Raw genomic sequence first — 20,283 nt, forward strand, 5'->3', positions numbered from 1 at the left:
TGAGGTTTAAGTTTTGTAATACATGTGGAGGGATATGAACCAGAGACAGTCAGTCTGAAAAGGGAGATATTGCACTTAGGCTATGTAGAATTTCATGTTAGCTTGTAATTATTTCTTCATCATAAATATTGTGTAACAATGACAGCAGTGGTCCAGTTGCTGGTAAATGTATGGAATCAAATGAAGAGATCATATTATAGAATTTAGCCCCATTGACCGCCATATTTTAAACTTTGTTTAGCAAGTGCTCAGCACTGCCACCGATGGCAAAAAAAAAAAAACAAAAAAAACTGTACTGCACATTTTGTTATTCTGTCTCACAGCAGCAAATAGCCAGATTTGGCTTACTCTCTCTCTATAGGATTTGGTATTAGCATATTGTTATATTGTATACTTAAGAAAAAAATGAAATCGCAATAGCTGTCTGCTTTTTAAAGTTTATTTCAAACTGGTGATAACATTCAGAACACACATTTAGATACCAACTTAACCAGAGCCCCAGCACTTGCAAATTCAGACTGACCAACACATCCCCTGCATCTCAAACTGACACCAAAATATGCCTTGGGCCTCCTATGTGTGCCTTTTGCTTTGGTGTCAGACGCCAAAGGGTGCCTTTGGTGATGGTATCAAATTCAGAAGGCCTTTATCAAGCCTTTCACACCCTGGGAATGAGAATGGGCTAAATTGACATAATTATCATGTAACTACATGAGCCGGTTGGGTATTGAAGCTGCATACATTTATAACTTGGTTAGCTAATAACTTCCCAGCGGTGAACCATCACTAAATTATTCATTTTAAATCACATGGCACAAATGCAGTGTGTTTGCCTCCTTCTGTAGAGGGTTTGCCTTTTCCTCCTACTGCGATGTCTTCCTCTCCAGGGCCCTGTGGATTATTTTCAGTATGCTTTCCTTGTTGTTGATGACATTGTAGGAGGTCAGGTCCACCAGGGCCCGAAAATCTTCTACTGTGTAAGTTAGGTTTTGGGTTTTGTATGGAGAGTTGCTGCTCTTCACATCCACCCCCCCAGATTTGATCTCCTCCTCACCCTTCCGTAGCACACCTAGAGTCATATGATATGAAATTTGTAAAATTGAAACAAAATTCATCCTGATTCATCCTGATGTTCAAACATACTTTAGTAGACGTGGTGGTACACATACTACATTTTGGTCCGAAGGCCCATTATTCCGAAACCCCAATAATCCAAAAAATGGCTCATTGGACCGAAAGCCTATCAGTCCAACAGTCTGTTATCCTGAAAACAAATACCAATTACTCCAAAACTGAAAAAGTCAGGGTTTTCCTCAGGTTAAGGTTGGAGCAAACAGGGCTGGAGTGTGTATTTTTTGGAGCAATGGGTGTTTGTTTTTGGGATAACAGGACTGATGGGTTTCAGTTCAATGGGACATTTTTCAGACTATTGGGGGTTTCAGACTACTGGGCCTATAATGTTGGTAACACTTCTCATAAATATACTGCATATACTTCCAAATCTGTCTGTAAACGCTTCATTCCCTGCCCACCATATGGCCAGTTCTGTTATTTTGTTAAATTGTCATGTGCAACAAGCGGACCTTAGTGCACAAGCGGACTAGTGCAATTTGGCTTTTAGCCTGTGGTTACTGATGCAAAGACATTTTTGCTACCTACAAGGGGCAGGTAAAATAGACTATACAAAGGTACACTATAAACAGGACTTCAGCTTCGGATGAACTACATCACAATTACAGAGCTAGTCAAGACAGGCAAGACACGCAAGTCTTCATGCTATGTGAGTCATGCATGTCAAATGTAATGCAAGTATTGCACTAAAGCTGTAAGTCATTTCAGGTTGAATGGCAATTAGCAGCATGTGTCAGCTTTAAATGTGAGTATGTGAGTTATATGCAAAATTTCAAGGCAACTACCAGAGTTTCACAATGGCCATTCACAGCCTCTTCAGGCAAGTGTTAGTGCTTCAACATTCTAACAGTGAACAGTTGACTCTACTCTGGAGCAGGAACCCAAGAACATCCCAAAACATGGTGCCAACTACAGCCAGAGTGAATCAAGGCCAGTGACATAACATGACGCAGATGTAGCCTATACATGTAGAATGTAATCACTGGTCAGTATCACCATTGTAGCATTTGTGGAATGTTATCCCAGGGCTAACACTTAGGGCTCTAGTTTCGCAGACCAGGCGAGGCGGGGGTGTAGCGCAGATGCGCTTCGCCAACTGGGTGTGGCCAGGCGGATTTTCCAAGTTTGGCACGCCGTTCTCGGTGGCGCAAGTTCTCCGCCGTCCCTCCTACCGGCGGAGGGGAGGAGAGAAGGCGTGGAGTGGGTTTGACACAGCCGATTCACATTTAACCAATCAAATGAGCCCCTGTCCTTGCCTTTAAAATGCGCTGCGTGAAGGCGTAATGAAAGTTTACACAGCTGACATGGAGGTCTATTGCCGCAGGCGGAGCGGAGCTCAGGAGACAGGCGTGGAGCGGAGACCGGCGAGCAGTGCGGACACGTCACCAAAACCTCACAGGCAGGCTTCCGGAATGTCAGACACATGAACGATGCAATAAATACAGAAAAAAACACTATTCAATGCTACGATCACAATCAGCACATACATATATCTCCATATCAACTGTCCCGTCACAGCTGATGTCAGATCAAAGGAGATTGGCACCGTTTGTGCTGATTGTGAGGTTTTGGTGATGTGCGCCAGGCAGCCAAACTTCCACTGCGCCGGCTCCGCTCCGCCTTGCGCTGAAAGTAGACGTGGTTTCAGATGGCGAGCTTTTGGCGCACCTCGGCGAAGCCTTTTGGCACGAAACTGTCACTGCGCCAAGCCAAATCTGTCGGCACCTCCCCCCGCTGCGCCGCCACTCCCATCTCAGCGAACCTCCGCCTGTGAAACTTGGACACTGTCCGCCTCTGCCGTTTTGCCGGTCGAAACTAGCTCTGCGCGGGGTTCGCCTCACTGCGCCACCCCGCGCTGCGCCGGGAAACTAGAGCCCATAGGCTTAACAAATGCTTAAGTGAACAATATAAGTAGGTTTTATTGATTGCACTATGAAAAGGCCTGGACAGGCTAAAGAGTTGGTGTCTGAATTTCAGGAATATTGTTCTAAAAAATGCTGAATTATTTAGGACAGTTTCTTTTTTGCAAAATTATTACAACGTATACCAAGCAAAGTTGCAAGGTCATTGACAAGGATAGGCAGGCACTTGACACGTTAGCTGCAAAACATCACAAAACTATGGCCTCAAAAATGATCAAAGAACTGAATGAATACCTCAGTGACTTTCATAAAGCTGGTATTTTTGGCTGGGGTGATATTTGGAAAATGCTTATATCTCAAGTCACACACAATGATACTGATCTTGTATAAGGAACAATTTTGTCCTTGCCTATTCTTGCAGTTCCACTTATTTTTATCAGATGTACAAGGGGAGCAAAATAACAATATGAGGGAGCAATATAAAAAATGCGTGCACTGCACACAGATAACTGGGATTTTAATAAGCAAATAAAGAAAAATATAGGCTTTTTCATGAAAACATAACTAATATTACCTCCCAGTGGCTTACCAGGAGCTTTGAATTGCTTGTAAGTGACATTGACAAGTGGAAAGTGAAGCACTATCGGGGCGCTGGGATTCTCTTCATCCTCAAAGATGTAGAGTTCTTGCTGAGGCTCACTGTCCAGTTTGGCAAAGTCAATGCTCGGGAATGGGATCTTGTGGTCCTCGCAGTAAGCAGCTGTCCTCTTTAAGACCTGTCATATGAAACAGTGGCAAAACAGAGACATGTGCTTCGTAACAGGGTTTGATAGTAGCAGCCATCATTCACCAAGCTATCAAGGAAACTCGCGATCCTAAAATATTGGCCACTAGTGATTCATGACACCTATAAGACCAAAACTTTGGCCTGTAAAAAATTAAGGCATCTTGTAGAAAAATTCTAATTCCCTAATTGCAGCTACATGCTAACACATGTTAAATTGACATTTTGGTTGCAGAATTTTACAAAGTAGTTTAATTTGACAGTCATACAAGGGGAATATAAGTTATGACAGCCAAATGTGGCAAGCAATTGGATTTTCTGTCAGCAGTGTTTCAACTGGGAAAAGGGCCCTCCAGTAGATTTGTTGTTACAAGAAATGTGTAATTCTGCAAGGAAGCCCATTTTCCCTATCCCAAGCATACCATATTAGTCCTCATGTCTTATATTAAATGTCTGATATTAGCACAAAAATACTGTGGCAGCACGTAATGCCAGTAATTAAAATAGTTTTCCATGTGCAACAAAAAAATGTCATAATTTAAAATGGGTGTGTGTGATTTCTGAGCAGACCAGAGATTGGTCTGAAGGAAAAAACCAAGATGGAGTTGATAAATATTGACTTTAGTAGTGAAATGAGCATACACTCACTTTTAAAAAAAAGAATTAATCATACAGTCACTCAATGAGGAGGGCCAATTGCTTCCGCCAATCATTCACTGAGAACCTTTAGCCGACTTTCTAAATGCAGGTAAAAATGGGTGTTTTTGATTAATAGTGGTTTTCAAACTAAGTTAAAAACAGTCCAATAAGGAAATTTAGCTCTTTAACAAACTCAGGAAACATTGAGGAATCTCTTTGTTTGACTCTAATGAGTTAAATAAAATTCCATTTACTTTGAAGATATTGACTGGATCCCATGAGTAACTGAGGGATATGATGAGGTCCACTTCTCTCTGAGGCCGCAGGATGGGCACACAGCCAATGTTGATGGCATGACCAGAATCCACTAGGTTTAGTGTGGAGTCAGCTGGTGTCAGTCTGTTTGGGAAGGCATCTGGATGTGTGTCTGATCAGCAAGCAGAGAATGAAACTATTAAGAACAAATTATGAGGTGCACATTTCAATTTCAGTTATGATGGTGGATTAAATAAAAAGTACCTTAACACCTCTGTATTTTGTTTAGAGGTGGGACAAGCATTCAGACTTCCATAACACACATCAGTAACAGGACTCAGAGACCCACCTTTCCAGGCTTTAAAATTGCAGTGTTCGTTGTAGTTCCAGTGCAGGAAGAGGCCGCTCATGAAATTATGTATCTGGGCAACGACTGGACGACTGTTGAAAAAATCAGTCACCATCTTGCCCACATCTGTGATTGGGTTTATGAGGTATGTGTCCAGAGTTGATGGTTCATTGTCAACTTCTGTTGAGAAACGATTTTTAGGGTAACTACGTCAACTACAGTGCCTTGGCAGTAAACACCATGGAGTTTATATATGTAGTAACAGGGAATTGTAAAAAATACTCTTATGTACTGTGTCAACAACAACATTTGTAGCCAGCCTTACTCTTTAGGACTAAATGTAGTCTTGTGGTGACCTTCTTAAATGTTTCTAGTCTGTGTCTCAGTGCACCACAGGATATGAAGGGAAAGTGTAGCTGTACCCATAGAAACTGAATGGGCGGAACCAGCATGAGCCTTTGTCGGCCCTTTGGTTTACACTATTTCCAGGGAGTTCACCTTGCCAAGGCAGCAGCTGTAACTTTCACTAGTGTCACCACATCAGCAGAAGAATTTGGATAGCGCTAATGAAACAATGACAAAACAAGCACCTGGCTGTTGGGTAGCTAGACGTCCCAAAAAATTATCTGAATTACGAGCGAACCTCAAATCTTATCCTGTTTGTCCCAAAAATTAGCCTAAACCTGAGATTTGATTAGTTATAGCTCTAATTAAACATTAAATACTTATCATTGAGAAACATTATTTTGGTGTTGCCCACAGACAGACTCTGTTATGTCTGTAGCCTGCATGAATTATGGCATATGGAATAAAATTTATTTAATGTAATGGATAATGATTTACACACTGTTTTATACAATACGGTTATGTTAAAGTTAATACATTAAATCATTTAAAATTATCGGTGTGCTGGTAAAGTTATTTAAAAATTATGGAAGGTAATTCATAGCCTATCTCAGGCTAATGTTAATATTTGCTAATTAGATGTTAACTAAGCTAATCTTAATTATCTGCATTGTATTGAATAATGCTCTAGAAAAGCCACTAACAACCTACCAGGCAAGACTCAACTCCTCCCAAAACCAGTGTTTTCTTCTTCTGTTACTGAATAAAAATCAAGAGCCACAGGATTCTTTTCACAAAAAGGCAAAAAGTTTGATTCATTTTCTTGTGAAAACAGAACATGTTTCTATCAGCCGTGCATCAGTTCTCCTGACGCGGTGACATCAGATGAATGTGCACAGCTGTTGCCTGGGCAAGGTGAACCACTTTGAAATACTCTGATTTGCCATGAACCAAAGGGCCTCACCAGTTCTACCCATTCATTTTCTATAACCTGTACCTATGACATCAGGTCCTGTCCAAGCAATCCAGGAGGGCTTGGCGCCTGTAGCAAACTGCCACAGTTGGCTTAAGTTGACAGAGAAGGCGCTGCTCCATATCCCTGTTAATGTTCACATGTAAAAAATATTTAATTCCCCTGTTTGCAAAACCATGCATATTTAGCCTACTGATGTAACAATACGTTTCTTCATGAAGGAGCTCTCATGTTCTCACCGATCAGATAAGGGATGCGGATTTCTGGGAGTTTTTTGATCATATGACCGAGGAAGAATTGACTCCCAAAGTCCTCAGCTCGAACAAACGCTCCATACTTGGGAATGCCCACCTCATAGGGCGTAAACTCACACCACTCTGGAAACAAAGATCAGTCAAGGGGGGGCAAAAGAAACGGTTATATAAGATAAGCACAGTAAAATAAGCTCAACGGATACAATGCGACAAGCCTGGGCAAGAGAACTGTTGGCCTGCTCAATACCATGGAATTGGCACAGGCAAGATAGAGGTAGGAATCCTTGCATTTTAAAGAGTCTCCATGGCTTGACTATGTGTCTGACATGGCTGTTTACAGTTAACATGGCGACGACCAGGCTGCGATAAAGCAGAATGTGGTAATCTTGCTTTTTCTTGGGGCAGTGTCTTGATGGACACCGGGATTTGCAAAACTCTTGCATAATTTCAGTTTGAACTTTAATTTGACCCTAGTATTTCAAATAAAACACGACACCCTCCTCCCCCTTATAACTCAAAGTTCTTGTGGGCATCATGTTTCCCCCATCCAAATGTCACATTAACCATCAGTGATTCCGGCTCTGCTGCAGGTATGGTTATGTTTGGTGAGGCCCTTGAGCAGAGGGAAGCTTTTTGAAGAATAAATGGCATGTTATGATTCCGCAGTGTCATCCAAAACATCTAAAACTAATTTGTGTAAAATGTTGATATTTCTTATATGTTTTATACAGCTAAAGCAGCCTGCGGTCAAACAGACCCCAAAGAAACACTGATGCATCCAATTTGTGCCCAGGACACTGAAAACATATCATCATGTTCACTCTAAATTAGGAAAAGTCCTTATACATGAGGCCAAAACAACACAATATTGATCATGTATTTAGGGGCATAAAACACATAATGGGGTCACATTAACTCCAAAGTTAATAGGAGGGCAAGATTTGCCAATCTAGGGTTACCATCTAACAGGACCTTTTCTTGGGCCTGGGGTTTAGTAAAATGTATGTATGCAAACAGTTTGACAGTGTACCTGAATATGAAATACAAATTATAATAGATATGCTTGTACATTAAATATAAGCAACAGGTGGTGACATCACCAGCCACAAAAGACCAGGCACCTTACTTTTCACAGTGAGAGGTCAGGCTCCACACAGATTGGGGTTTAGGATTTAGGTACTCTTTAAAACTGTCTCTAGATGGAGCCACAACACTGCTGCTTTGTTCTCAGCATGACTAAGGTGATAGTCAATGAAAATCCACATATAAATGAAGCATAACATGCTTAACTGTTACCATGACTATGCAGCTGTGTGAATTGCAAAAGCCAGTCAGAGAAAGATATAATATCAGGACGTGAGACAAATTTGCCCTAAAATGTTTTCACAAAGCAAATGCTACCATGGAATGATAGTAAAAGGCTGCCAAAAGGCTGAATTATGACTGACTTAAATCTATTTCTCAAAAAATAAAAAAGTATGATTATGCTAATTTTAGATTTATAAGAAACTGGTGCTTAACTGGAGTTGTCTTAATGTAAAGCAAAAGGATCTTTACCAGCCTCAGGTTCGCAGCCTGTCAGTCTGTCCTTCATGTTGACAGCTGTGTATATAGGGAAAGGGTTTTGGCCCTCACTTACTGCCCTCTCCTGCTCAGCCAGGGTACTGGTGTTTTTCTGTAAAAACAAGGACAGGATATTCATCAATTCATATTCAGTTTCCTCTGTAAAATTAATTGAACAAAATTTTTAGGGACAAAAGAATAAATTAGCTATTATAAGTCATAAATATTGAAATAAGAGCCAGACAAAATAAAAAGTTGTTGTATTAAGATGTACAAGGTTGTAACAGGTGTTGATATTTGTATTATCTGAGTGAATATTTTAGTTTACCACCATTTTCCATCAATTTTACAATTTATCGATATACACAATTCATGTATTCCACTATTCCACTAATGAGGGCTTTAAGCAAGCGCTGCGCTTCTTTTGGTGGGTTGCATACTATAACATGTTGGTAAAAGAAGGTGTACGGTTCTTTACCTTCCCGAAGAGCAAATGCTCAATAATCAGGCCCCACATATCAACAAAAGACACAATGTGACCCTCCCTCAATCTCTCGTCCAGTTCATCTTGGTAGTACTGCAGTTTCTCAATGGAGAAGGAACTCATGAAGCTTTTGGTAAACCTCTCCTCCATTACTGAGATGACAGTGTCTATGTCCTGCTGTGACCAGTTGGCTTGCTGATACAGGCTTGACATAGCCCTGTTAGTATAGGAACAAAATGGAAATAGCAATAAAACAATTAGAAAGGATTGCAAATTATTTAACAAGACAGGCTTGAACTGTCTAAAATCATGCCATAATCCACAAGACATATTAAACGTATCCTTTTATGTTAATGAGGATGTTAACTAAACTAATTAATAGAGATAATATACTATCAGCATACCTGTCTTTACATTACATGTGAGGTATTAATGAGTTCATGTCTATTGTAATCTAGAAAATCCATTATGAAAGCACACAGGTAAGTTATGGGAGAGAATGTAGATTTGGTGGTGCTACAGGATATGTCACAAAGTTACCAAAATTGACAGGGTCAATAAAGTGGGAAGTGAGTTGGGATTACTCTTTGTGGATGCGTGTTTTAATTACATGCAGCGGTGGACTCACACATAGCCTCACAAAACTTGACAGGGGTCATTCTCCAGGAAACATAAACTCACTCAGCAAATTGTATGGCAATCCATCCACTATATTTGAAGATATGTTGAATCAAGTGAAATATTTGGCCTGAGCATGTCACTAGTGAAAAGGTCATCAGGACACCAAAATTGACAGGGTTCATCCTCCCAGGAGCATGATTGTGCTCACCAAATTTCATGATAATCAATGGATTTCAAGATATGTTGCCTTTGAGTAAAGTGCTGAATTGACAGATGGATAATGGACTGACATGGCCATCTGTGGATCAAAAAACCCATCTGGCATTTCTTTTGTTTAAACTTTGCACAGCATATAAATAGCTGGGGGTGAGGTAGGCAGACAAGTCAAGTGTCTCTCTAATGCACAAAATTGTGTACTGAGAGGATGCCAGGGCACAGATCCCAAACTGGCTGACTCACCATGTGGATCCAGACACACCAGTGATGTAAGTGACAGCATCCAGGACGCCTATTTGCTGCAGCCCCCTCAGACTGCCAAACAGGCCTGTCATCGCTCTGGTCCCACCACCTGAACCCACCACCGCTATTACTGGCACCTGGGCAAATAATATAGATATGTTTCCATAGCCGTTGAGATAGTTGAGCCAGTTATTTGTAGACAGATAGATGCTGTGAATTGAGAACACATCTAAAAACATTCATTAAAAAATCTGAGCCGGCCTTTCAGATGATCATGTTGATCCTTTTTTTATTTGTCCTGCTGCCGTTGTCACTTGGCAACAGCAGCCAACAACTTGGCTGCCCAAGGAGGCTGCCCAGGAGGCAAGACCTCGCTGGCCAAAGATTTGGAGCTTGTGTCACGCCAAGCAGGATAAGTGAATAGTCTGAGCAAAGGTGTTGCTACCACCATGGGCTATATTACTGTCCTATCCAGAGTTGGAAGTGATGCATGGGTGGGCCTGACCACCCCTCAGAACGAGGACAGCAGTGATAGATTGTTTGACTCGTCCTTGTTGTGAGGGTTTTGGAGAGAGATGCCAGTATTTGGTCTGAAACATATGCATGTGATCAGGGGCTTGAAGGCAATATCTGCTGATATGTTCCACTTGCTTTCACCAAAAATGCAAATGTTTTGACCGTAGAACATCTTTAGGTCATACAAATGAAGATGCCCAATTCACTAACACTTCATAAAACCAACTCCCCAAGAATCTTGTTTGTGGAAAAGGATCTCATGGAACTCTTGAACTCATAAATCTCCCCTTTCACTGTAGTCCCTTTTCAAGGTCTTGTTTGCACCACTGCTTGATTTAAATTCTGAGATCTCAAGAAACTGAGCCAGTAAAACATGTCTGGGCCAGTGAATCTGGACCAGAGTCTATTCATTTTCCCAGAAAACCTCAAACATCAAGCTGGTTATAACATATTTTATAACTATTTTTAAGTATATGTCATGAAGTTCACCATACTTTTCAAATTCAGGTGGAGAGCTGAGGGCTAACATCTTCTGCAAGGCCTGTCCCACAAACCCTTTCCTTTTTTTAAGATATTCTGTCTCCTGGGGTGGGAGATCAAAATCCAGACGCATCTCAAGACCCTCAGCCCTATAGATTTACAAGGTAAAGAAAAGGTATTCACTTAATTATTGGACATGCACGCACACGCACACACACACACACACACACACACACACACACACACACACACACACACACACACTCACAAACAATTTGTTCATATGAAAGTGTGAGACAATGAAAGACTGCATCCAGACCAGAAGTTATGAAGGAAACACTTTACCTATCATGTGCTTGCAGCTCTAAATCCACAGTGTCCTATAATGGGAAATATGTCACAAGTTTCACAAGTATTCTCTACAGAATAGAAATTATTCATATTCTGAATGGCTGGCAGGGATGGCTGTGAACAGCACTGACCACCTAACCCTAACCACCTCAGATTTGCTAAAAACGTGATAAGTTGTACCTGACCAACAGGTAGAGTTATTTTGCCTTCATGTTTGGCTGGCAGTGGCTGGAGTGGGACAGAGGATAACAGAGGAACAGCAGTGGCAGATATATCATACATCTCACTGGCATCATCTGAGTGCTAGAAAAAAGAGGAAATGTTATTACTAATAATAATCTGTACAAATATGGAGCATCAAAATTTTTGTGGTTATTGCTGGTGCCTTAAAAACGAATTGGTGTGACTGTTCTTTTTTATAGCTTACCTGTATAGTCTACCTGTATAGTTAAAATTTTACTGTGTACCTGTGTAGTGCCAGGTATTATATTAATGTTATATTGATATTGTGATATAAGACTCAATATTTTCTGGAATTTAGAATATACAGCATTAGTGCTGCCTTTTCTTATTTTTAAAGGCAGCATTACAATAAAGCAGGTTTCTCAACTTGTTAGACTTTTACAGTTCTATTATTTGCCTCTACCTGCTTGGTCATCATATCCACATTACTAATGATTGTTTATCAAAAACCTCATTGTGAAAGCATCATCCCAACAATGTCACAATATTGATATTGGGCTATTCAGTCAAGTCAGTCAACCTTACAACTATGTCTTTCTAGGCTGTGGCGTCTCATCTCTGACATTACTGCTGCACAGGTGGAAAGAACAACTTTATAGCCCCCAAATATAAACAGAGCAGTGGCTAATTAAGGTTCCTTGTATGTCCTGAGAGTCTAAGGTTGGTTGTATCAGGTAGGCTATGTTGCACTAAAGGTAACAACATTGTTGCAACATTGTTTTGTGGTAGAACAGTTGTCATGAGATGACAACTGCTGAAAAGGAACAACTGGCATTGTGCATGCATTGTTTTTGTGAATTAGGCATGCATTGTGTTATGCGTGCACTCTGGTGTTTTTGGTGTGTTTCACATGAGGGTGCAGTGGTAATGTTTCTCTTTAGTAAACAGATATATTATTGGCTGAAATTGGCTGAAAGGCTCCTCAAGTGGAATTACGAATCACATTTGGAACTGCCTGAGTGTGGACTTGTGTGGGCCTCTGTCTGTTTAACCACCGCTCCTTGTAAGGGATGGGATTGCTGAGACTGCTGTGGCTAGGACTTGTTCTGAAGGCCTGTATTTGTTAAACAACAGGTCCAGCCTGTATATGTTAAGTCCTGGACTTGCCTAACTCATGTCAGTTGGGGCTTCTCTCAGCCTAGGTAGAGTTAAAGGGATTTTGGTTTTGTGGCCATAACTATGGACTCCATGTGTTATAGAGGCTGTTTTGGACGCAGATATAGAGTTGGCTGACTCTCTTACACATCACACACTTTTCATACTTTTATCCATAGATAAACCTGCAGTCTGATCCTTCTGCATGGTTGCCTGTGTGGCACTCCCATCATTCCTAGATTTTAAGCCTAGGGCTCCTGTTACCTAAAGAGCTATAGTGTAACACAGTCATTTGCACATATTATATGATATTTCCTGCATTTTATTTTTTCTTTTTTTGAGCGGCAGGAGTTTTGACTGACATGGAGGTGAGTAGTTAAGGAATGGATATTCATTTTGGAGCCAACTATTCCATTGAAACTGACCATCATTCCTAGCTCTGTCTCCAAGTCCCTGTTGATAAAAAAGCGTTTTTTTGCTTCCTGGGATTTCTGGATTCCAGTATCCTCTTGATAAGCACCTCTGAGTTTCAGCATCATGTTCTTAGCCTCTGGGGAAAAAAATGAAACACACAATCAAACATTGTTTAGTTTTAAGCCAAGTTACTGTTGCTCTAATAACCCAATGCCCCTAAAATGGTTATTAAATTTCAATAACAAATTGCTGACAGTTATGACAGCATAAGGCTGTAAGGCTAATCTGTCATGTTTGTCAACAACATCTGTTTATAATTGTTATTCAATGATCCAATGATGGGGTGTCCCTCTCAGTTGGAATTGTGCAGCTAGACAGAAAAGTACAGAGTGGCGGAACTTGGATCTGGTGGAGATATCATCATCTTTTTAGGCAGTGGCTTTTGTCCTCTTGTCATCTTTGAGAATTCTGGTATGTGTACTAAATGAAAACTGCCGTTAAGGAGCAACTATATATGAAGAAGAGGTTCCTGTGTAAACAAGTAGCAGTGATGGCAGATTTTAAAGAGACGCTGGAAGAATTTATTTGTACTATCTTTTTTGCAAGACTCTTTCTGACAGTGACAATGCATCATGTAAAGCACACATTTCTTCATGATAGACATTTTAAAATCTCCCTTCCCAGCATGATTGCATTTGTTTCCCCCATGTGTAAAACATGTTGAACCTCTGATTGGACCTGCAGGAGTTGTTCTGCATGACAGCACTATGTAAACTAACAGTTTGTGCGGGTCAAGTGCTTGCACTCACACACGCACTCCTTGCATAGACCAGTGGTTCTCAACCTTTTTGCTGTCAAGGACCCCCAAACCACTACACATCACGCTGAAGACCCATATTTGTTACGATGTAGTTGCAGAGATCACCATATGATCAGATATAGTTATTTCATAACTGTCTATACTGTAAATTTGGCCCTGGGGATTCCCGGACCCCAGGGGCTGGATGCATAAAACTCTGTGTAGATTCATGATTAAAACTGTGTGTACGCACAAAGCCAGAAATATGCATACACATTCTTTTCACCAGATTCATGTGTACACATGCTTCAGTTTTACAAATCTCAGTCTTTGTGTAATTGTTTGCATGTGCGCAAGCCTCATGCACATTCCCACAATCAGCCATAAATGGACGTTGACACACCCCTAAATAGCTCATTTCCATACCAAATAACTGTTTCCGCTCATTCATTTTTTTAGTCATAGTAACTAAAAGGGCATTAAGGTCCTTTAACAACACCAGAGCCACTATTGCTGCATGTCAATATGCACAGCCATTACACATGGCTCAGCCTATTTATAGCACTCATCATAATAATAACTTGTAATTGATCACAAATGTGCCACTGAATCAATCCACCTATCAATCCATCTGCATTATGTATGACACACTGCAACACACACATTCACACATATTACTAAAAATAATATTTAAAAAAAAGCAAAGAGGCTTGTACAAAATCGTACATGCACAATGAAATTGGATATAAAGGACACTCAGTATATTGAAATAATAAAGTTACCACAATAATGCTGCACTTTCCACTTTAATGTTATTTTCTACCACTTCTCCACCAGCCTGCAGCCAAAACTGTGTATGTCTGGTGTGAAATATGCAGGAAGGTGTGCATATTCTCACTGTATGTTCATTTTTTACATATACCAGTTTATGTGTAGAAAATAGTGTATGCATATTTCTGAGCATTTAGACATCTGGCCCCAGGTTGGGAACTGCTGGTGTAACCCATGTAATTGGCCTTACTCATGTTGGCATGCTTTTCAAATGAATACTTTGTGTTTAATTTTGATTGTACATACTTTCATTGTCTTCCAGCTTGTCGATAGACACGTCCAAAACAGAGAATGGGGGAGCCTATGACATGAGGCACAAAGAGAAATCAGTTGATCTGGTTATTGTCATCAAATTAAGGACACTCCACAATATTGTCTGCATAAGCTATAGGTAAGGCAAGACTCTCCTGCTCTATGTCCCAAGCAGCTCAGTGTTCAAATGAATGTATGAAACAATGGGTAACATATGAGAAAGTCATTAGTGTCTTAATCCAGATAACACATATACTATGTTGGCCAGACAGAGGCTGTAAGATCATAAAAAGGCTGAAGATCAGAGAAAGCAGTTCAGTTTGATGCTGGATGCTGGATGATATGCTATCAGGGAATCAAGTAAAACATGCCATGTGTATAGAAAGTCTACTGTGTCTGTCCACTGCAGGAACCTTTTGTGAACATACTCTCTTCATGTTACTTCTTAGTGAGTCTTCATTTGTGTGTGTGCTGTCAGGAGTCCACATGACAAACCTTACCACTAAGATGCCATTTGTGCGGTATTCCTGACCGGACTCATCACTACAAAAAGACAAATGATTTTTGTTGTGTTGAGTGCATGCCAACTTCAGACTACTCTGCAAATCATGACAAATAGGAAACAACAACAAATCAAAAAACAAAGCAGCAAATAACAATTTCACGATTTCATCAGAGCAACGTGACTCGGTTGACCCATTTGAAAATATCTGAAAGGCTCCTCCTTTCCTTTGGCTGAATTTGGAGAATAGAACAGGTGAATTCTTCATGGTCCAAAATATCCCAGAATTAATTTCAGCACTGTATGTATGTATGTATGTGTGTATTATGTCTGTTGTAAATTGTATAGTTTTGTTTATGTTTGCCTAAATAAAACAAGAAAAAAAGTTTTAAATTCAATTTTTTAAATATTAGGTCTTGAGAAATTATTATTTGAATCAGAAAATTAACTATGAATGAATAAATGAAAAACAAGTTTGAAACTGGTTATTTGATAACATGATTACTTGAATAATGACAACATGATTTAGTTTAGAAGGTTATTAAATTTGGAAAATGGACTGACAGAATGAATGAAAATGAAATATAACTTAAACAAATTGTGATTAACCTGTTTTTGACCTCATGAAAATATCATAGATGTATTAGTGGCTGCACTCTGAAGACATGTTTAAAGGAAGCAGGGCTGTGTAGAAGAAAGATCCAGTCCAATCAGAGCCAGGGAGGGTTTGTGGTTGTGGTTTCTCTTTTACTGTTTTTTATTTGCAATTTGTTGTTGTGTTTTGTCACTGCAGTTGTGTGTTGTGAGTTGTTGCTGTGTTTTGTTATTTGCCATTGTTTTTTGATTTGCTGTCGTGGTTTCCTATTGGTCGTTGTGATTTGCACTTCAAGGTCATTGTATCAGACTTTGTATTGTAATGTGATAGAGAAACAAATTTCCATAAATGCAGTTTTTGAAACAAGGCAAAGTGAAAGCATGCAAAACCATACCTCTTCAGAAGCTCCAACTCCACAAAGAGCTCATCTTTTGTCTACAGAGGGCATTAGAATAATTTATCATTAGCTCAAACTGAGTTCTGTTCCTCTGTGAGTATCTGTTAGTCTGTACCACATGATTAGCCCACAGCATCAGCTAGATGGCATGTGAAGATTTACTGTTGCTGTATGCAAAAACTCCCAAAGCACCTATATAGCTCAGAGTAACAAGTACAACTGGTGAGAGATCAAACTTTTCCAAGATGCCAATAAAGATGCTGAGCCCATGTTCACCTCAGGGTTTATGATGAAGACCTTGGTCTCCTTCTCATCAGGGGTGAGGGTGCCAATGTCAAACATAATTGTGGAAATTAGGTCATCACTCGTTATGGTGTCATCGTCATACACCTTTATCTCCAGAATATTCTGGAAAGACAGAAGAGGAGCTCACTGTTGTGTATAGCAGTTCTGTCATCTGTTTGTTTGTAAAGTTTGGTCATGGGACAAGAAAGAGCTGACCACACCAACTGGACAAAATAGGGTGTGGCAGGGGGCGTGGCCCAACACTAAAAGCGGAATGACTTCAAAATGGATTCACATAACTTGGCAAAATTTGGTGGAAAGCTTGGTCATGGAGCAAAGAAGAGCAGATTAGCCTCTCATGCTGACTGGCCAAAATTTCAGTGTGGTGGTGGGCGTGGCCTATCCCAAAAAGGTCACACATAACTATTTCATGTTTGAATTTATTAAACAAAAAACACTGACTTCAGTTAAAATAATGAAAAGCAAGAACTGAAAAAATAAGTTATAATTTAAATACAGATTCCAACCAATATCACTGAATAAATGCAAGTATACAGTGGCCTTACTTTCAAATGGTTTTGGGGCTTGAAGCTGAAGGTTTCGTTCCACACCGGAGCGTTGCTGTTTGGCACAGTTTTTGTCCGGTGGGTCCTGGTTGACGCCGTGGGGAGACGTAGAGTAACGTAGCAGTCTGACTCAGACCCTGCAGGATAAAGTCCTCATGCAGATAGACAGCCGGACCAATACCATGTGACAGCAAAACTATCACATTTTTAAAAAACACTTGTCATCTTGCTATACTTACAAAAATCTTGGGAATGGTGGAGCTGTGCTCTTAGTATGGTGACCCTCAAGGTCCAGTAGTGGCCAATGTTTTTCTGCTGAATGAGCCAGAACAATAATGAAGAGGAGAAACAATAGTCAGGTCTGTTCTCAGTCCACAGTCCAACAAAGTGGTAGGTAGGACCTGCCAGGCCCCATGTATTTATAACTGAGTGTTAAATGGTAGTGTTTAGATGGAAAAGAATATTAATATTCGCTACTAACTGACTAACTCAGTTCTCATGCAGATATATGCAGTAGTAGTTTGCAAATGTAATATGTGTCCCACGCAACTCTATGCTGCTGAGTTTCTATGTAAAACAGTATATTACAATGACAATGAAAATAGAAATATTTGTGGTGCTTCTTCATCATCTTACTTATTTAGGATATGTTGATTTGTTGTAATATTTGAGCTGACAATTGCCTGATTATGTGTTGATGCAGTATCTGTAGCCTTATATTCATTATAAGAATACTATTGTGCTAGTATATTCTCACTTTAACCCTCCTTTTATGTTTGGGGTCAGTTTGACTCCATTCAATGTTTAATGTCTTAATGCCTTAATGTTTTCCTAATGTAATGGGTACTACCAGGTAAACATGAAATTCACATGATGATATGTTTTCGATGTCCTGTACACACTTTGCACGCATCAGTTATAAATAACAAAAATCTGTACTTAGAAATAATATAAAGCCATTAAAACACCAAAAAATAATATATCTTTCCAATTTTAAGTCAATCAGTGAGATTTTATGATGATTTTCATATTTTTCCATAGTCATGTAATAGGAATACTGGATGTATAAGTGGGGATGGGGGGGGAGTTATGTTCTATTTAAAGGGCTATTTAGGTCGTCAACAAAGAAACATAAAATACCTGACACATAAACTTTGGTAACAATTTTAATTTTAATTTTAACTTTATTTTTAATTTTGTGGAGGTTTAAACTGCTGGGGTCAAATTGACCCCAAACATAAAAGATGTTAGTAAATTTGAACATAACAGGAGGGTTAAAATAATGAGCATCACAGACACACATTAGGCATCTGTTGGATCATTATTGTTTGGTTAAAAGAGATTAACAGGAGATTAAATTGCACTTACCGTTGACATTGTGAATGTACAGTATGCTGTCCCGTAGCGAGGTTTCCACTTGTTGTCCCGCTGTGAGAGCAGCTACTTTGTACCAGTGGAACCATGTAATTTATGCAGACATACAAATCACCTTAAACACAAGCCATACTGTATTTTTGGGAACACAGCAAATATCGTCTTTGCCTGTATGTTCCTCTAGGGTTTGTACGTTGCCTGACATTCAGAAGTTTGCATTCAACTATTTTGAATGCATATTTCAGATACTAACTTCACGTAATCAGTTACTTTTCTGGAATTTATGACTAGGCCTGTTCATTAGCTATGTCTGTTTCTGGAAAGTTTTTATTGCTTTATTACCTGATTGACTATATAGGACATGCAAAGTAGGCCTGTAAAATCTGAAGACCTTAAATGCTTCCTGTCACCTCTGACAATCTACCCCCAAGCTTTGGTGTGTATGATTCTCCTGCTGTCACAGCATTAAAGGCCTGATGACCATCTGACTGTTCATTTTTGTTGTAGAATTCCACGACAAAGTTCCAATTGTGCTAAAATTATGTCGAAATGAACAATGTGACGTGACCAAAATTCAACTTTGAATTGTAATTCAGTTATACTTCAAAAGTATTTTGACAAGCAGTTTGTCTTTGTCAACTTCTCACCTAGCAAAACAGCTTTCATATCATCCCGGCTAGACTACGGCAATTCCCTTTTCACCTGCCTTAGTAAACTGTGGACTGTCAACAAATGGTCCAGAATGCTGCTGCAATGCTGTTGACCAGCTTTAGTAGGATGACTCATATCACGTCCATCTTACCTCGTTGCATTGGCTTCCAATCAAGTTTAGGGTTCTTGTTTTGTTGAGTTTTATAGAGTCAGGCATCTGCGTACATCAGTGACCTGCTCTGTCCTCATATCACCAGCAGGTCAAACTGGCCTTTGTTTCTCATGCTGTCTAGTGTTGGAATTAGATGTGTTGTTAGGTCTGTTGTTGCTTATGTTATATTGCTTGTGCGTTTTTATTGTCTTTTGTAATCAGTGTTACTCTGATGAAACACGATGTGACCTTTCTCTGTGCAAGGTGCTATACTAAATAAACTTTATTTACTTACTTATTTATTTACTTACTTACTTTATCCTGAAGAGAAGCTTTCCCTCTAACCTTGCAAATCTGCCATTATACTAGCAACCCACCAAGGTGCAAGCACACCTGGCTTGGGAATGAGAGATATCAGTCTATCGCATATTATACCCAAAAATACAGTCATAATTAATCAAAAGACTAAGTACAACCCTTGTAAACCATGCACCTGGTGGAACAGCCCTTTTTTCCACAATTAAAGTAGCAAAAGTGGACTCAGACACACCCTAAATGTTCCATGCTGTTCAGAGTGCGCACTTCAATAGTTACAATTGAGCCTTTAATCTGGAGAGTCAAACAGTTCTTCCCATCAGTTCTCTGTAGCCCCTCTCCATGTTAACAGAAATCTTGTTCAGTTTAAACAAATTTACACTGAAGCGGACAATAAAAAATTTCTAACCTCTGTCAGAGCCTCATCAAACATCATTTACATAAACTACAGCTGTATTTGTTGCCATGACACCTTTATGAAAAGGCTCATTCATACTTTGGAATCAGGATGTCAAATTCTACTGACGGCTATTTTGTTCTGTTTGGTAGTTTGCATCTGCCTAAATCTGCCTAAATCTGGTAGGCTGGATGAATGAATCAAGTTAGACACACATTTTAGGCACCACAATGCAGACACATAGACAATACTAGCCATAATGATAATCACTGTTCCAGTTTATTGATTACTTTTTGATGGATGCATACTGGCAATAGGGTAGTTCTGTGTATTCTGTCTCTGGCAGAGGT

At 39.8% G+C, this 20,283-nt stretch overlaps 1 protein-coding gene across 1 annotated transcript; it reads right to left on the reverse strand.

The window, feature by feature from the left end:
• Positions 1 to 461: 461 nt before the first annotated feature.
• LOC115372176 (cytosolic phospholipase A2 zeta-like) lies at positions 462 to 18,555 on the reverse strand. The gene is made up of 21 exons (XM_030069857.1): positions 18,414 to 18,555; positions 17,285 to 17,360; positions 17,046 to 17,182; positions 16,471 to 16,602; positions 16,192 to 16,232; positions 15,201 to 15,243; positions 14,695 to 14,749; positions 12,830 to 12,954; positions 11,247 to 11,369; positions 11,061 to 11,095; positions 10,730 to 10,864; position 10,502; positions 9,720 to 9,856; positions 8,634 to 8,856; positions 8,150 to 8,267; positions 6,578 to 6,715; positions 6,363 to 6,464; positions 5,021 to 5,200; positions 4,671 to 4,843; positions 3,583 to 3,769; positions 462 to 1,069 (listed from the first exon to the last, which is right to left on the reverse strand). The coding sequence occupies exons 1-21, from the start codon at positions 18,420 to 18,422 to the stop codon at positions 864 to 866; spliced, it is 2,376 nt and encodes a 791-aa protein (XP_029925717.1). The 5' UTR covers positions 18,423 to 18,555; the 3' UTR covers positions 462 to 863.
• Between the last annotated feature and the right edge of the window lie 1,728 nt (positions 18,556 to 20,283).

This window comes from Myripristis murdjan, chromosome 15, assembly GCF_902150065.1.
Source record: "Myripristis murdjan chromosome 15, fMyrMur1.1, whole genome shotgun sequence".
NCBI lineage: Eukaryota > Metazoa > Chordata > Actinopteri > Holocentriformes > Holocentridae > Myripristis > Myripristis murdjan.

Bases quoted from the DNA above. Each gene is read 5' to 3' on its own strand.
- LOC115372176 (XM_030069857.1), bottom strand. The intron at 16,233-16,470 runs GTGAACATGGGC...TGCCCTCTGTAG, and splicing joins TCTTCATCATAAACCCTGAG to ACAAAAGATGAGCTCTTTGT. The intron at 6,716-8,149 runs GTAAAGATCCTT...CTTTGTTTCCAG, and splicing joins AGGCTGCGAACCTGAGGCTG to AGTGGTGTGAGTTTACGCCC.